Source organism: Culex pipiens, chromosome 2, assembly GCF_016801865.2.
Source record: "Culex pipiens pallens isolate TS chromosome 2, TS_CPP_V2, whole genome shotgun sequence".
Lineage (NCBI taxonomy): Eukaryota > Metazoa > Arthropoda > Insecta > Diptera > Culicidae > Culex > Culex pipiens.
In genome coordinates, this window is record NC_068938.1 from 82,184,582 (window position 1) to 82,202,520 (window position 17,939).

The window sequence follows — 17,939 nt, forward strand, 5'->3', positions numbered from 1 at the left end:
AGGAAAACATCCCTATACCTATTTTCCCAAGAAGTCCTATCATAATCTAAAACTTTGCCGAAGACACCAAATCGTTCAGAAAATCCCTTCTCGAGATACAGAATTGAAAACATTTGTACATTAATTTTGTATGATCAGCCCCTCAAATTGTATGGAGACTCGTATGAAAAACAAATGATGCAAATTGACATAGGATATACATAGACAAAGTTTCACCAAATCAAAAAAATAAATTTAAAAATCCCGATAAATAATTAGAACTAAAGCCTACTCAAAATACTCATTGGTAACCAAAAGACCTTTTCTAAGAGACGAAAAGTTTAATATCTGGCAATCCTGTCTAAAGTTATTGTTATTGATGTACTTTTTGAGGACGTATCTTAATTGGACTTAGTTGTGTGTGTGTGGTCCAATCCAATACCCGCTAACCGGTAGCGAAATTATGAGAAAGTATAATTTGATCAGACTGTGTATATGCCGAATGCTGATACAACTTATCTCAGTCCCGGGTATTAGGTGGTGACAGCCCTCGCGCTGCTTCCAACGACCCATTTCAGAATGACAGAGCTCCTTGCGGTCCAATTCCGAGGTCGCTGGGCATTGTTCGGCCCCGCCTAGACATAGAAGCAAGCATCTGAAGGAAACTCGATCTATATTTAGACTTCCAATCTCCTCAGGCAAATCAGGGATCAGCGCGTATTTAATATGAAAAGATAACATGTTTCAACACTACGGATCAATTCACTGCTAGAGTGTAAACCTTCTGATGGTCGACTGCTTAGCGTCCCAAGACCACCAATACAAAGTTGTGAGTTCGAATCCCACCTGCTTCATTTTAGTTTTTATCCATATTCAAATTCCTAATTCCTAATTTCAAAGGTACCGACCGGGATTTGATCCCTGAACCTTCTGCTTGGGAGACAGAAGACGTAACCATTAAGCCACGGAGCCGGTTGTATCTTAAATGGACTTAGTTGGTTTCATATTAAAACACAATTTTTCTGAGCACAAAAATTAGATAATTCTTTTTCATTTTTTTTTTTTTTTTTTTGTTAGGAGTGAGTTAGGCATTGGTGGATTAATTTAGTTTTTGTGTTATTTTTAGAAGTTGTATAACGGATTCGGATTGCATTAGCCAAAAAATAATCATTTTCAAGTTACTTTAAATTTATTTCATATAAAAATCAGAACCTGCAATAAATAATATTACATTAAATAGCGCTTACAATCGTATCCGGAACTAATGATGAAGAGTTCCCGTGTTTTTGTTTATTCTTAATAAATCTTACGACATAACAAAATCTAAGACAATTTACATTAGCAAAATACGCACTTTGGAAGTTTATTTCCCCCTTAAGCATACAATATGTACAATTAATAGTTAACGAATTTGTTCAAAGTTTATTTCTTTTATACACAAAATTTACACAAACCACATTCTATCGTCTATCTGCATTTATAAAAAAAAATCATACGCACACGCGAAGAAACCCTAAATCATAACCAGGAACAACATTATCGCTTCGCTTTGATTTGCTGACGCGCGGAGGAGGTCTGGAGGTTGGGGACGAGACACACATTTACTAGTACGGCGGTTTTAATCTCATTCTCCTTGTTTTAATCCTAGGTTTTTGTTTTCCTCTGATGTGAACACTTTCAAGTTTCTGCGAGTTGTGTAAAAGTTAGTTTAGTTTAGTAGTCGTTTTGTAAAAATGGCATGTTGGTTGGCATGCTTTCGCAGCTTCCGTTACAATTTATGGTCATTTTGCATTGATTTGTTGGCTGGCGGTGATTGTAAACCCAAAAACAAATGAGGAACTTTGTGTCTATTGTTTGTTTGAGTTTGCTTGGTGGAGGGAATGAATGGAATAAATAACCTGTATTTTGAACACACAACGCGTGAAGGGTGGTTGAGAAACGAAGCGACTCAACGCTGCGCCCGGCTGGCGATGTATTCGCGCCGGACGGGACTCGAGCGGACTTCTAAAATGTTGTTGATTTTTTCGACGATTTCCTGCGCCGCGGCCGGGTCCGTCTCGATGTCGTAGTGTTTGAACAGACTTTGCGGCGTTTGCTGCTGCTGCTGGCGGATTGTGGGGCTTTGGGTGACGAGTTCGGAGCCGGCCACGGACAGGGACTGGGAGAAGGGCGCGGCGCTGTACACGATCCGGATGGTGGCTTTGGAGGACTTGCGCTCGGTGATGGAGCAGTGCACGACCGAGTCCATGCTGTGGTTGGCGGCCTTTTGGCGGGGCCAGAATTTGGCGGATTTCTGCTGGATCGGGTCGATTTCGAGCTTGTCGCCGGAGATGCCGAGCTGGACTTCGGTTTTGAGGCGCGCTTTGTGCACGATGAGAACCTGGAAGGACCGGTAGAGGGGCGCTTCCAGCTTTGAGGTGTGGCCGATCATTTTGACCAGGTCTTCGCGCTGTTGGTCGGTCATTCCGCGTGGTTCCGAAGGCGGTGTTTCTTCCGGGGAGAGCGCAATCGGCGTGCTGACTTCGCCTAGATCGGAAGTCATCGAGCGCGTCCGCTGGTCCGACGGTCTCCGCTCGGCGAGCGCCAAATGCGTGAAGCAAAACTTTGAGCAAGGCTCTCGCACATCCAGCGCGGGGAAGTCCAAATCAATCTCGCCGTCCTCCTCCGACATAAACAGTCCGTAATGTTTGACCGATTTAAGGCTTAAGTCCGGGTGTGCTAAACTACACTTGTAGCAGATTAAACCGATAAAATCCTGAATATTTGCTTTGGCAGTGACACAAACTGGCATCGGGTAGGACCGCTGTTGGTGCTCCTCCGGCAGTAGCATAAGGAATATTTTGAACATCTTCGTCGGCACTTCCGTCTGCGACGTCCCATCGTACTTGGCGTACTCGAGGAACTTGTTCTGCGGCACCGTCGGAAACGTCTCCAACTGCTTCGACAGCATCGACGTCCGATCCTCCCCCTCCCGAACATCCTTCCTCACAAACAGTTCGTCATCTTCTCCACCCTCCGAACGCTGCACCGCACTCTCGCACTTGATATTCTTCACCTTGCTCGCCTTCCTCCGCGCAATTTCCAACCGCTCCAGCTTCTGGGCCGTGTTCGACCGCTGCCGGTGAAACCCAATGTCCTGGTCCATCTGAATCTCGTACGACTGCGACAGCGAGTCCATCTCCTCCTCGTCCGACTCGTCCAGCCCCGGGTAGCAGTAAAAGCTCTCAAACGACTTCCCCGAACCCATCTGCCGCCCATCATCCCCGCCCAACTCCCGCTCCCGGACCGCTTGCTTGTGCAACTTTGCGTACTGGTGCGGAAGGTCCTCCAGCAGCATGACCGTCTCGCTCAGCCCCGTGTCGTCCGTCGAGATGAACGAGTTCCGGATGTGGGACAGCAGCCAGTGCGGATTGTTGTAGGTGGCCATCGCGCCTGGAAAATTTCAAACGAGGTCAGCGCTTCCGCTAAATCTATTTCAAGCAAACTAGGTCACACACATTTGTTTACTCACTTTCGCCGTTTTCTGAAAGCAGGAATGCGGAACAGCAGCGATGACTTCACCCGAAATGAGGACAATCGACCCGAAGGTCCCCGCCGCAATTATCTAAGCGCCAACGATGCCGACCTCCGCCGTCCGCACCTGGGCTGCATTTTGCGGTTCTTCTTGGGTGGGATTCGTCGTCGTTGCTGTTGTTCAGTGACACAACTGTGATTCACAAGTAATAATTGTACGCGGGCCGCTAACGTCTAGACACACTATTTTGTAAGAGTTTACTACGAGTTATAATTAGATTTATAGTAAAAAGATCATAGCAAAAACACGACTTGCGGAGCAGTTTGAGGATTGCGAGTCTGGCTTGACGTTTGGTTTGATTTTTTTTTTCACGCGAGAGAACGCTGTTTGACAGTTGCGGTGGTGAGTTTCGAGATTTTGTCAAAAGGACCTATCCGAGCGAGTGGTGAATTTGATGTGCACAGTGTGACGCAAAGGATTTAACTTGGATTCAAAAGAGGATTAAAATATCCAGCGTTTTTTCGACGTTCCAAGAAAATCGCGTTTTAATGTTTGATCTTTAATAAACAAAAATAAGAACATGGAATGTAAACAATAAAACACACATTATGTGGCTGACGATTATATGCATTGTACCGAAGTTTGGATGAATTTGGTTGCCGGAGTCCCGAGTTATAATTAAAACGTAACTTGAAATTACGAACGTTAAACTCCATATTGGCACTCAGAATGAAATAAACCAGAGGGAAAGGCGATAACAATAATTGTTAAATTTTCTGCCAGAAAAAACAGAAATTTTGAAAATTTAAAAATCTAGAGTAATTTAAAAAAACAAATTTGGTATAATTTTGTCTATGCAAATAAGCCATTTCGAAAATTTAATCGAAAAATAAGCAAAAATTGATAAAAAATTAAGTGTTGACGAAATTTTAAAATTTTAAAATTCTGAGATTCCAAAAATTAAAAATTCTCCGAATCGTGTGAATGGATATTCGCAATTTTCGGATATGTTATGTAAAATATTACAAGGAATTGGGAAAAATATTTTCAGATATAATCTCTTTGGTCCCGAGACATTCAAATTAGCAAATGAAGTTTGAATAGGACCTTTTCAAATATTTAGCTAGTTTTTTTCGAGCCTTGACATATTTTTCCTTAAAAGCCCAATCAATAACCTTTCTTTTGAAACGTTGTGCTCTGAATTCGATTAAGCCGTTCTGGAGATATTTTTTTTAATGTGCTTTTTGCGAAAATCGACGAAAAATTATTTCGGATTGGAGCACCCTAATCGCCAAACAAAAACAAGGGTCTTTTCATTTTGACCAAGAAACTTCCATGCCAAATTTCAGCCAAATCGGAGCACTTTTAATTTGCAGACTTCCTGTTTGACGTGGAATCGCTGTACTATTGTCTCAAAAATTCTCTTACCTAAAATGTGCCTAAAAAATGCTCCAAAACTATCTGATATTTTTGTCTAAGGCAAGCGGAAAGAATGTCGAGCCCGAGGTCGAGCCGCTGTCCGTGCAAGCCACCTCCATAAGCTTGTGGTTGTGAGAGCAGAAAGGAGAACTGGTGAGATAGCGAGTAAAATGAGACAGAAGATTCTCTCCGTTCGACCCAGATTTTTGCTATCTAGCAAAAATGCAAAGCAAAAAGCAAAGCAATCCAATTTAACGACCCCCGGGTCTTTTGTGGTCTCTGTTGCAAGTTTCTGCTCATTTCTAGGCGTCCGAAGGTTATGTGTGGTGAGTCACCCAAAACCTCTTTTTACGCAAATGGACCGACGTTTTACTTCCCCATCCGATAGAAGGCCAGGAGGATAAGGCGGGAATCGAACCCGCGCCCCATAGTAACTTAGGGATCGGCGGCCGAAGCCGCTAACCACCGCGCTACGAGGCCCACCTAGCATAAATGGTGACATTTAAAAATTTTAGAGTTGAAGAATGCAAAAAAATAATATAATAAACAATATATCAAGAACGTTACGAATTTGTTCAAAATCCATATAAAATTTCTTGTGATCGTGAATACACCGGCAAAGACCCTTGTTGAACAGGCAGGTAGGTAGGTTAGTATAGAGCTATCTAAGCCTGCTCTCACGTACACTAGCACATCATTTGTTTTGCTGGCGGGTACAAAATTTAACCTCAATCTTTTTCGTGTACGTACACGCAATACATGCGCACGTAGATAACTCTATTCAGTTCATAACTTCCGGAAGTTCTTGGATTTCTCAGAACATCTCAACATGTTGCATATTACCCAGGTCACTGAAGAACCAAAATTCGCGTGAAAAGAGATTTGGCTGTATCCGATTCGAGTGGATGTTTGACAATTCGCTTCATAAGAAATACATTTTCACTACCAACTGCATCGGGAACTCCATTAAACTCCATTAAGAATTCAAGAAAATATTTTTGAATTCTAAAGTTTGTAGATGATTGTTTTTTTGTTGTTTTGTTTTTGTTACTTTTTAAATTATAGCATTCATGCCTTCCATTTCATTAGGGCACAAAACTTTTGTAAACAAGAGTGTATCCCTCTTACACTTTTATATAAACAGTCATTTGAGTGAAAGGGATACACTCTTGTTTACAAAAGTTATGTGCTTTTTTGAAATGTTGGATTTTTACATATTAATATTTTTTAAATATAGTTCAATGTGTTTATTTATCCCCTCATGAATTTTAAACGCTCCTCCGTCACACGCGCTCAAACCAGTGACAGTATTTTAAGAACTTAATCGAGGTTTTTAAGCGAAGATGGCGTTCGAATGGCGAACGCCCGAAATGTCAAAATCACGCAGTGGTACCAACATTACGGAAAAAGTGTGCCATGGCATGACAGCCACTTTTTTTTCTAATGTTGGTACTACTGCGAGATTTTGACATTTCGGGCGGTCACCATTCGAACGCCATCTTCGCTTAAAAATCTGGATAAATACAAAGATTTTTTATAATGTTTGACCACTTTTTGATCACATTTATTTCTCTGTGATGCAGTGGTGAATTTTTAGACTGCTTGACATTGGAAACGAACCTTTAAAACTTCAAAATTTGGAGTCAGCAGCGTTGCCAGAAAAAAATAAATAAATAAATGATAAATTAAAAGCCTTTTTCTATCTTCAAAATAATTTTGGGATTTCTTCCGTGAAATGTGCCGAAAAAATAAATAAAATAAATTATTTAATCACCCAAACCAAATTTTCTGACACCACTGCCAACATTCCCTCCTCGTCCTCATCTGTTACACTCTAACCAAAAATCTAGAGTAAATTTTCAAAAGGTCCTATGCGACAAAAGTAAACAAACTGAGTTATTTATTGCATTACATTCTGCAAGCTGGAAACTACACTCACCGCTGACCCAATTTCTTCAAAGCCTTTTATTTTTAAAGTTATTGATAAAATACAAAACAACCTAAAAGCATTCTTAATAAATTCTACACCAAATAAATATAGGTCGTTTTACCACACGGGAGTCCTATGTGCAATCGAGTGAAACGTGCACATAGAACCGTAGCAAATCAACCTATGGACCATTAATATATTTTTTTAATGCTGATGCATATACGCTCATATCAATATGACCTATGTACATGTTTATTGAGTTTATTTGAAAATATGTATGAGTCGTTTTTTAATGAAATTCTAAAACATAAATATTTAACTATCTTCATGTTTGTACAATCCACGCACAACGTGTAGTCATCAGCTGGAAGAGAGCATGAAATGTTTCAATGCTGTCAAAGTAAAAGAGAGAAGTTCAATTCACCCTAGGGCTTTTGTTAATTTGATTTGGTTAACCGCGGTGGATTTTCTTGAAATAATTCGAACTGTCAAAAATCCACCAAAGCATCTACCACATTGATCGCACAAAAATCTGTGGTAGAAAAGTATCCACCGGTAGATGCTTTGGTGGATTTTTGACAGTTCGAATTATTTCAAGAAAATCCACCGCGGTTAACCAAATCAAATTAACAAAAGCCCTCCTATCTGCACTCTCTCGAATTTGACAGATACGCCACCCAAAAACTTGGGAGCATAACACCAACAAGGCAGCATAAAAAATCATAAAATTTGTGCATATAGGTCGTTTTGTACGGTTTAGTTTTTTGTTGTTTTTAAAGGCGATTTTTCATTGATGGAGGTAAGTCTTCATAAAATAGATGAGCCAGTTTTTTTTTTGGAGGAGTGGAGTGATTTGGAGAGATTATTAACAGCTTTTAAGGTGAGAGTGATCATTAATTTTTGTTTGTTTAATTTTTCCCAGAAGTGTCGAGGTGTGCTCCACCGGTGGTTTTTAAAACGCCTCATTATGTCCGGCACGGAACCGTAGCCTAGAACAAGATACTTATCCGGATGTTGCCGTCTCCAGCTGTAGGTCGCGGGTGCTGTACAGGTGCGAAATTGCACTCAGCAGTGTTGCTGGCGGAGTTTAGTGACATCATTCATCAGTTTGGACTACGTGTGTTTTGCGTCCGCTGTCAGACCGACTTTCTTTCTTGATGTTACGCTGATCGCACCGCTAGTGGTAAGTTCCTCAGTATTTTCCTACTGTGAACAATTGCTAAACTCACACCTCCAAAAACAGCACATTCCGAACGAAATTTCCGCCTTGCACGGTGGCCGATTCGGATCAACTCGAGTGGAATGCTGGAATGAGTGGAACGAAGTGTTGGAAGCAGGCAATCGTCTACGTTCCATCCCTAAAAATGCCGACGGTGCCAGAATCCAAGCTGAAGGCAACGAAGGCTAAGTTGTTGGCCCACCCGGAAAATCTGCGCCGCCAGTTGCAGGCCGTCAAGCTACTCTGCGTTAGGTAGAACCTGCTGCGCGCGGCCTAGTACTCCAAGAAGTATGCCCGCATGGAGCATGAGGTGGTGGACAAGGTGCGCAAGGTTAAGAAGGCCGGAAACATCTACATTCCGGGCGAGCCGAAGGTTGCCTTCGTCATGCGTATCTGTGGTATCATTATCAAGCTGAACAAAGTCACCAAGAACTTACTGCGTATCACCGCCCCGACATCACCTAGGGCTACCCCTTGCTTAAGTTCGTCAAGCACCGACACAACCGGATTCCGACTACGGACTTCTTCGTGATCGAGCGGATGCTGCTTGCCGCGTACATGCCTCAACACCCCGACCGGTGACTGGCGCAAGTACAACCACTACGTCGAAGACGGAGACTTTGGCAACCGCAAGGAAAAGATCAATGAGCTGATCAAGCGTATGGTTTAAGTGATAAATAGCGCGTTGAGGGAGAGTGTTGAATAAAACAAAACCATGAATATAAAAAAAAAAGTTTGAGAATATCCTGTATGTTTAGTACTTCATTTATGCAGCAATCGCGTGACACACATGCGCGGTCATGTCCGTCGTCTAGCTGCCACGCGTGTTTCAAGCGCTGGTGTTCCATCTTCCAGGGGGACGCCAACTAGACCAGCTGAGTAACCCGCTGAAAACGCTCATTCTAAATTCTAACTTTTGCGTCAACAAACCGCTGGATGGCAATAATCACCGGAGACGGCACAACTAGGAGCGCGATGGTAAACAAAGGAGAGACGATCAAATTGACCAGCAGATTGACCGGTACCTGCAACCTGACGTAATTAGCTAGAAAGCAGGGTTCAGATCCTCTCAACACGCAGTTTACAACCACCCAGAAATTGTTGTCCGTCAGCGCAGGTTCGCAGGTTGGATGGATGAATGATCAATTTGAACAAAAAAGCGGTTCCGGAATGACAAGAGTCGACGATGAATGCTGGTGCTCACTCCGTGGACAAATAACTTAAATGTAATACTGTCAAAAATGCGATAATAATGCAAAATCTAATATAGTTTCAAGAAACCGCCTTTGTTGAGGTATCCGAAATAGAAATTTATGCAAAAAGTTGCAAAACTTTTTCTTTTTTTTCAGAGCGAGTCGTACATTACCCAACGAGGTTCACCGAGTTGTATAAATGTACGACTCGTTCTGAAAAATCAAGTTTTGCAATGTATTCCATTTTTTGCAATTCCATGTATTCATGTAGTTTTTCAATTAAAAAAAATAACGGTATTACTTTTAGAAATAAGTGCTGAAAAGTTCACTAGAACTTTTCAGCATTTATTTTGAAAAGTGTTACTATTTGATTCTGTTTCTTTTGGTACAGAAAAGTAGGCATAATGACAGGCAAAGTAAGTAGTTTCGCGACGGAATTGCAATAAGACAATTTAAAAACAACGCTGAATAGGGAACACCAAATAAAATTAAAATGCAGAGCAGTTCATAAAATTTCATGTTCTTGTATGTTTTTATTCTTGTTAATGAAAAAAATAAATAAAAAAAGTATGTTAAATGAAAAAAAATGCATTTTATTTATACAATAATTGCATCAAAGTACTTTTTGAGACCCCAAATCCCCTACAGGAACTGGGGATGGTCTCGAACGTAAAGATGAGGGTTTTGTTTGTTGGCAAGACTTGTAAACGGAACCATTCCGACCATGCCGGACAACATCACGAAACGTGCACTCTTTTTCCGCCATTTAGACCCTACAACGTCGTCAATCAAATATTGGTCAAAAATGTAATCTTTGGCGCACTGCACGCGTACGCTAGTGGTTAACAGTTTCTAACACAAAGGTGCTCAGCCTCAAAAGTCTGGACACGATCAAAACTTAAATCCGTTGTTGATCCGTAACAGGTTACCAGTGTGGGAAACTAGATCCAGCACCGTCTTCAACAGGACGCCGTTCAGGTTTAAGCATGTCGCGGTGGAGACGATTCCCTCCTCGATGCTTTTTGCAGTTCTCATCTCGGAATGCAGAATGATTCAATCAATGGAAACGCCTGCATGGACCGAACAATCGGATCGGATCGAGCAAAATGATACTGACTCGCCAGACCGACGACCTTGACCCTGTTCACCGACTTGGAATGACCAGGCATATCCTGTCGCTCGACATCTTCTTCCGCTCGGTGTACTCGGTTATGACCATTCTGGAAAGAGATTTTTTGAATTAAAAGATTGTCTTGGTAGTTTTCAAAACGATTCCACAAACCAGACTTGAAGCAGTTAGTAGATAGCTTTTCCAAGTCCATGTTAAAGATCAGTTTCCCACTGAACAGCAAAATCACGACCTGTGGCTGTTGACGGCACTTGTTGATGGTCATCTTGTTCGAGGCTTTCCGCTCGTCCGGCTAATTTTTTGCCAAGTCGTAATCGTCTCCCTGCTTGGAAAATTTAAATCGACGTGATGCATTGCGTGGCCGCGAACCCGCCCAAAATCATCCTTATCGTTGCGTCATGGAATTGTAAATTGTTGACCGAGATTTGGACATGCTTAGTAGTTTTCCGACGAGATCTGTAATAAAAATTAAGCAGGAAAAAACGAACAAATAATGAGCTGTCACCGTACCGTAAACTCGAAAAAAAACTTACCTTAACACTAGTTATTCAGCTTAACAACATTAAAACACTTAAAAACGGCAAGAAGCAAAAAAAAAAACAACCACAATTTTCAAAACACGAAAAGTCCTATGCGTACTCTGCAAAATATTGTTTACATTGCCGGATAGGATGATTTGCCAGGAACCTATCTGACAGTTGTGGACGAGAGCGCTGATTGGTTGTTTCGTTCTCCTAACGGTTTCTCTCTTTCGCGCTGGAAGCATTGAAACATTTCATGCTATCAATCAGCTGTTACCTACACGATGCGCCAGGATTGTGTGATCATAGTTATTATAAAAAAGTTGTTATTTTTAAATCAGGATTTAAAGTTAATCTGAAAAAGTCCTATGAACAATGCTACACGAGTTTGGTCCAATGTGTTATGTCTTATGTGCAAAATTTGTCCTATGAAACGTGTCCTATGTGCACTAACAGGTCGTATGAAACAAATTGCTTCAGAGATCAGTTTAAACTACACTTTTGATTATTTCCGTTAAACACACATAAAAAGCATCATTTTAGGTTCATTTGGGCGTTTTTAGAATTGATAAACAGTCAACCGTGTTTAAATAGGATTTAAAAATGTTCCACAAAACTTCGACATGAAATTTCTCAGAATGAGGATTTTGCACATAGGACCTTTTGAAAATTTACTCTAGAAATCATGATTTTTTGAGTTCCAAATCCCACTTTTTTGACGATTTTTTGAGTTCAGGTACTATAACCATAAAAATGGTTATATGGGTTGAACTGAAAAATTCGTATGAAAAGTGGGATTTGGAACTCAAAAAATCATGATTTTTGGTAAGGGTGTAGTGTTTTGCTGCTCGAATCAATCGAAACACCACCCTCCCACCCCACACACACACGACCGTTCGCGCCTGTATTGGTGCCCGAATTCATTCATAAAATTCCGCAAAACGGTGTCCGCCGCCGCACACAATCTCGCTCGCTGCAGCTTCGGCGGCCGTGTTTATCTCGCGTACTGTCACTTGCTACGGGTGTGTTTGTGCCTACTGTCAACACTGACTGCGATGAACCAACCAACCAACACCAGTCAGGTCAGTCGTGAGCAGATTTCGTGTGAAAAGATGGCCAGCAGCAACAAAAACGTCGTCAGGCTGCTCATCTCGCGGAAAAGTTAGGATTTCGAACACTTTCGGTGCGTTCCGCGACCTGTAAATACGCTCAACCGGTAGTGGCCGCGACGGTGCAGCGGGTGTGACCGGAGTGCGGTCCGGAATCGGTGCGTTTCGACGGTACAATCCGGATTTAAAACGAGGGGGCCTTGGCAGGAAGGCAGCAGCGAAAAAGAAGGCCCCTTTCGAAAAAAAAAGAGAAGCAAAAAATTAGTCATCCTTCGGACGGTCGGACGGAGGCAACGACGACGGCGAGAAGAGTTTGAAGGAATTTGCCCCAGCAGCATCGTCAAAGATCTGAGGTCGTGCAAAGTGAAGTGAGCCTTGGGAGCCCGAGAAGGAGATAGAAAGTTTGTGTTGTGCCCTCTGTGTGAATGTGTGTTTGTGTAATTTGGGCTTAGAAGAGTGCCCCCCAAACAAGAAGAGTAAAAGGCATCTTCCCCCAGCACGGATCAGCATCGTTGACCTCTCGCAGCGGAGCGGGCTGAGCCACCTTTCCCTGGAAGGGGCGGCGAGAAGGAGCGATTAAAAAGATGGCTTACATCAATGTGGCGGAATGGAGCAGCGACCAGGTCACGGATTGGCTCAAGGGTAAGAATTTCGGAATTTCTCGAATGGGCATGCGAATGAGTTTGATTCGAGAGGAGAAAACGCAATATCTGAGAGGTGTTTCCATACATTTAGATCTGTTTGACGGTCGTTGAACAATACTCTTTCATAAAACATTCTAATACAAGCCTAATGAATGTCATAAAAAGCTATTTATAATTTATTTTCTATTAAAGAATCATTGTTTAACTAACGGTTATTTCATTCAGAAGAAAATGGTCCTTCTAAGGACACTATTTTTCTGCCAGCGTAGCGTCAGGTCTAGAACGTGTTTTGAAGAACTTCATTGATACAAACCCAGATTTATTTCAGTTTACCACTTGAACCTATCATTTTGGTTGCTTTCGAACAAAACCAAATTAATTTTCAACGGTAATCTAATCCTTTTATTGCTCGTGTTGTTTCAAATTTTCTTTCATTTTAACAATAGCAAATTTAGCATCAAACACGAAATCTAATTGATTTCGGAAAATTGCACAAAAATTCGTCCACTACGAAGAATGTTACAGAATTTATTTAAAACCCTATCATAACTCCAAATATTTCTTCTAGCTCTTCTGCCCGACCCTTTGAGAGTAGACAAATCGCTTCTCATTCTTGGGCATAGTTGTTCCCTGTAACACAAACTATAAGCACATGAGGTTTTTGAAAAAAAATAATCGAGGTGTATAATGAAAATAATCAAGTTTAATAGGGGTTCCCTGTAAGTGTGTGCATTAGGCTTAATTTCAAACTTGAGCTCGATTTAACCACGGTAACCGTTCCCCTCTACACTTTTTAAGTTTGTATCGGAAAAATCATTAAAATGTTTAAAGAAAAGCAAAAAGTGTTCAACTTGTGGAGGGTGCAGTAGTTGTCCGAGCCTTATCATTTCTCGGATTAAGGATCTAAGTTGCGGGTCATGTTTCCTTATACAAATCAGAAAAGTAAAATAATAATTTTGATTTTTTGAAACTCTAAGGCAGCTTTAGGATCGTGCATAAACCACGTGGCCTTCAATCTTGGAATTTTAAACAACCCTACACTTCCTCCCCCTTTTTCCTTTTTAATAGGCAATCAACAATTCAAATTTGACTAAAAGAACTCGAATTTTATGTTAGAAACAAGAAAAGGAAAAAATACGAAAAAAAAATTTTGTTCGTGATTCGATTATCCGAAGTTCCATATAAACCTTCGAATAATCGAACTTCGGATAATCGAGTCTGGACTGTACTTAATTTCACATAATAACGAGGAAATGTTAGTGAGAAATACAGCCAAAGTTGACCCCAGAAAAATATCCTTTTTAAAAACATTGGCAAAGTTACATAAAACAAATTCAACTTCCAAACAGTAAATTTTCTTAAAATTCATAGTTTTTTTTCCAATGCTTTTTAAACATAAAAAAATTGTTTAAAAAGGGTTTTTTACGAATTTTTAGATCGAAGCCCGTCTAAAGGCGAGGATCGGTTGTAGAGGGCTAAAATTTAATTTTTAGACTTAATAATCGAAAAATCTCATAGAAGTGGCGTGTATTTTTCTTTTAGTGTATTTTTTCAGAGCCCGTCCAATTTCCTACAAGTTTGTCTTTGACCACTTTTTGATACGATGCAACAACGGCTTCGAGATACAGAAATTTTCACATTACTGATACTAAGTACCAGAAAAATTCCTGAAATTGCTCTATACTCATATCTTTTGTAGGGTTGTCAATTCTTTATTCTTTCGGAATCGTTGAAAAGGTCCTTCAAATTCCTTTCTGAAAATATATAACATGATTGGTTTTCTTACAAAAAACACCCATTTTACAATCTTTTGGACTTTCTCCAAAAAATCTTTTTAAGTATACTTTTTAAGTACTTTTAATAACTAATCTTCGAAATTTTCAATAGGGACTTAAGGGACTCCAAACCAGACAACAAATCCGGTCAAAATCTGTTCATCCAGTGCCAAGAAATTCTGGTGAACAAAACTCATGTCTACACACATCATCACATACATTTGCTTGCTCAGAATATCACTGTGGATCGTCCAAAAAAGTGTCCACGTGGTTTATAGAATATCCCAAATGAATTAAAATTTTACTTTTCAACTTTTTGGCTTAAGGTCCGTCTATTGTGAGAATAGTGGTAGTTCATATTACAGAAACTATCGAACATTTGAAGTCATCCAACCCTAGCGCAGGTGTGTTATAGACATGTGACGAAACCAAATTGACGCAAACTAATTGGTGGCTAATTTTGCGTTACTCTTCCGTGATTCACACTGCACCAAGCGCGCAGATCATAATAGCCGACAAATCAAATTTCATCATCGTAAAATTGGCTCTGACTGGAAAATGAAAATGCAATGTAGTAACACACACGGGTCGGGTTCGAGCGCCAAAGTTAAAGACCTCTAACTATTCAAGCAGGGGCGGTAAATGCCGCGAAATTTGGCCAACCGGTTTCCTGTCTTTGGTCCGTTTTCGGAAGCGGCCAGATCTGGGGGAGTCGGTCTCGTTCGCAGAGGCGAGAGAGAGATAATAATCGATGACGAATTTGGCGCAACTAATTTGGCTAGTCGGCGTCGTCGTCGTCGGCGTTAATCGACTACTAACCGAGGTGGATTCCGCGATTAGGTAGGCCGCCCGCGTAACAATGCGTTTGTTACTTTTTTTTGTTAGATATCAAAATTATGGTCATGTCCATAGTAGTAAGTGTAGGATGATCCAGAGGAATTGCTTTTATTACCTACATTTGATTTCCAAGTTGGATTATCATTCGAAGCAGAATCGTTTTCATAAAACTGAGCCGCATAATAGAAAAAAAACAAGAAACTCGCGATGACACATTTCCGAGAAACTAATGATAGTCGACTTTGCGTAAATTTAAACGGTTTCGACATTCTTAGTCGTGATGTGTTTCTGCCTTACTCACTAAGGAATTTTATCTTTAGAAACATGAATTTGTTACTGTATTAGCCCTGAAACCTGACGCAAAATCTAAAAGTGAACGTTTATTTGTGCTTGAATCTTTCCCACAATATTAAAAAAAAACTAAACTTCAAAAAAAACGTTACTTAATCCACCTTTAGGTGGTTGGTGCCTTCCTCACATTTAGAGGGTAATGCTATCCAAAATAGATACAAAAGGGCGGACCTTTCAGTGTTCTATCAACTTGATTCATTATTCATACCGTCAGATTGGGTATAGTCAGATCTTCATAATTCAGGGCTCTTATGTGCTTATAACTTTTGATAGGGTTGTCAGATCTGCAATCTATTAAACTCGTTGGAAAGGTCTTTTGATTACCTATCCAACAACCTGTCGCATGATAGATCCGGACAACGTTTTCAACAATATATATGAGATCCGGCCTGAAAAAAGTTCATAAATAACACTTAAGTGCGTATAATTTTTGATAGGGTTGTCAGATCTGCAATCTTTTGAACTCGTTGCAAAGGGCTTTTAATTACCTATCCAACGACAGGTCGCATGATAAATCCGGACAACGTTTTCATCGAAATATATCAGATCCGGCCTCTAAAAGGTTCATAAATAACACTTAAATGGTTATAACTTTTGATAGGGTTGTCAGATCTTCAATGTCTTGGATGCGTTGGAAAGTTCTTTTGATTACCTATCCAACGATATGTCGCATGAGAGATCCGGACAACGTTTTCATCGAAATATTCGAGATCCGGCCTCCAAAAAGTGCATAAATAACACTTAAGTGCTTATAACTTTTGATAGGGTTGTCAGATCTTAAATGTTTTTGACGCATTGGAAAGGTCTTTTTATTACCTTTCTAAAAATGTATAGCATGACGGGTTTTCTTACAAAAACCACCCTTTTTACAATCTTCCGGACTTTTGTTAAAATCGTTTTTTTAGCATAACTTTTGAAGTACTTTACTAAACTTCATAATTTTCAATAGGGACTTATGGGACCCCAAGACGAATCGAATGAGACTAAAACGGTCCAAATCGGTTAAGCCAGTGCTGAGATAATCGAGTGCATATTTTTTGGTGCACAGACCCACATCCCTACACACACACACACACACACACACACACACACACACACACACAGACATTTGCTCAGAATTTGATTCTGAGTCGATATGTATACATGAAGGTGGGTCTAGGAGGTAAAACTAAGAAGTTCGTTTTCTGAGTGATTTTATAGCCTTTCCTCAGTAAGGTGAGGAAGGCAAAAAGGTGCAGTGGTAATGTAACAGGCATAACCAAAATGACGAAGAACGAATAAAGAAACATTTAGCTGAATTCTTGATTTTTCAACTTTATGTGAGGAAGGCTAGGTGGTATTTAGAGAAGGCATCACCTTGAGGCGCTTGCTTTTTTATAGTAAAGCGGGAAGGCCAGTTCCTGAAACGCCACCTGGTGGCGCTTGCGAGAGGAGCTGAGCTCCTGGTGGCGCTTGCTGAGAGCTGAGCTCCTCTCGCTTCGGTGGTAGACCACCGACTAAACTAATGCTGTGGAGGGAGTGGCGTTTATATTTATATCAAAACCGTCGGCCGCGCTGCTTCTGTGATTTTCCCCTCTGCTTGGGGAAGGCGTTTCATTATTCGGTTTCATTTCGCTTCGCGAAATTTTGGATTGCTACCCTGTATAGAGCCCTAAGACGAAGTTCTTTGTCAAAATTTATGTTCTCCCGATTTCACGCGTTTTGCCTTCCTCACCTCACTGAGGCAAGGCTATAAAATCACTCAAAAATTGAACTTTTTAAATAAGCCTTCTAGATATACCTTTACGTATACATATCGGCTCAGAATCAAATTCTGAGCAAATGTCTGTGCGTGTGGATGGACGTAGAATTTTTTTTCTCACTCACTTTTCTCGGAACTGGCCCGACCGATTTTGTCCGGATCTATGTTTTTAGATTCGCCTTCAGGTCCTTTAAGTCTTTTTTTAATTTCATCCGGTTTGGTGCAGTACTTCAAAAGTTATGTTAGAAAAACTGTTTTGGTTGATACTAAAAAGGGTCATTATTTACATAATTTGAAAGCTCCAGCGGATAGCTGTCGGAACTTTCCGCTCAGTGCATGCCGTGCACGCACACAAACACTGCAGTGCTTTCAAATGAATAATAAAAATTTATCATAGATGGCAGCACTCAGATCTATAGTGTCTTTACTAAGTAAGCGTTAGCCAAAGCTTTCAGGAGGAAGGCAGCAACCACCTTCTGGTGGATTAAGTAACGTTTTTATTTTTGTATTTTGTGATTTAGCCCGAACTGTGTAGTGGTCTTCCCCATGACCATATTGTGTCATTGGATCACTCATTC

General features: G+C 40.7%; 2 protein-coding genes and 1 pseudogene across 3 annotated transcripts in view; 2 read left to right on the forward strand and 1 right to left on the reverse strand.

Annotated features, from left to right (window-relative positions):
• Positions 1–1,642: 1,642 nt before the first annotated feature.
• LOC120424559 (stress-activated map kinase-interacting protein 1) lies at positions 1,643–3,856 on the reverse strand. Its single transcript, XM_039588727.2, has 2 exons — positions 3,491–3,856; positions 1,643–3,411 (listed from the first exon to the last, which is right to left on the reverse strand). Exon 2 carries the CDS (start codon positions 3,404–3,406, stop codon positions 1,928–1,930), a length of 1,479 nt encoding a protein of 492 aa, XP_039444661.1. The 5' UTR covers positions 3,407–3,411; positions 3,491–3,856; the 3' UTR covers positions 1,643–1,927.
• A 4,080-nt stretch (positions 3,857–7,936) lies between these two features.
• LOC120424551 (60S ribosomal protein L7-like) lies at positions 7,937–8,731 on the forward strand (annotated as a pseudogene).
• A 3,240-nt stretch (positions 8,732–11,971) lies between these two features.
• Positions 11,972–17,939, forward strand: part of LOC120424553 (uncharacterized) — a 30,691-nt gene continuing 24,723 nt past the window's right edge. Inside the window, exon 1 of one of the 2 annotated variants that reach the window (XM_039588721.2) lies at positions 11,972–12,655. In XM_039588721.2, coding sequence (XP_039444655.1) covers positions 12,598–12,655 — 58 coding nt within the window. In that variant the 5' untranslated portion in view covers positions 11,972–12,597. The remainder of the gene's footprint in view (positions 12,656–17,939) is intronic. The other variant, XM_039588720.2, reaches the window with a different exon arrangement.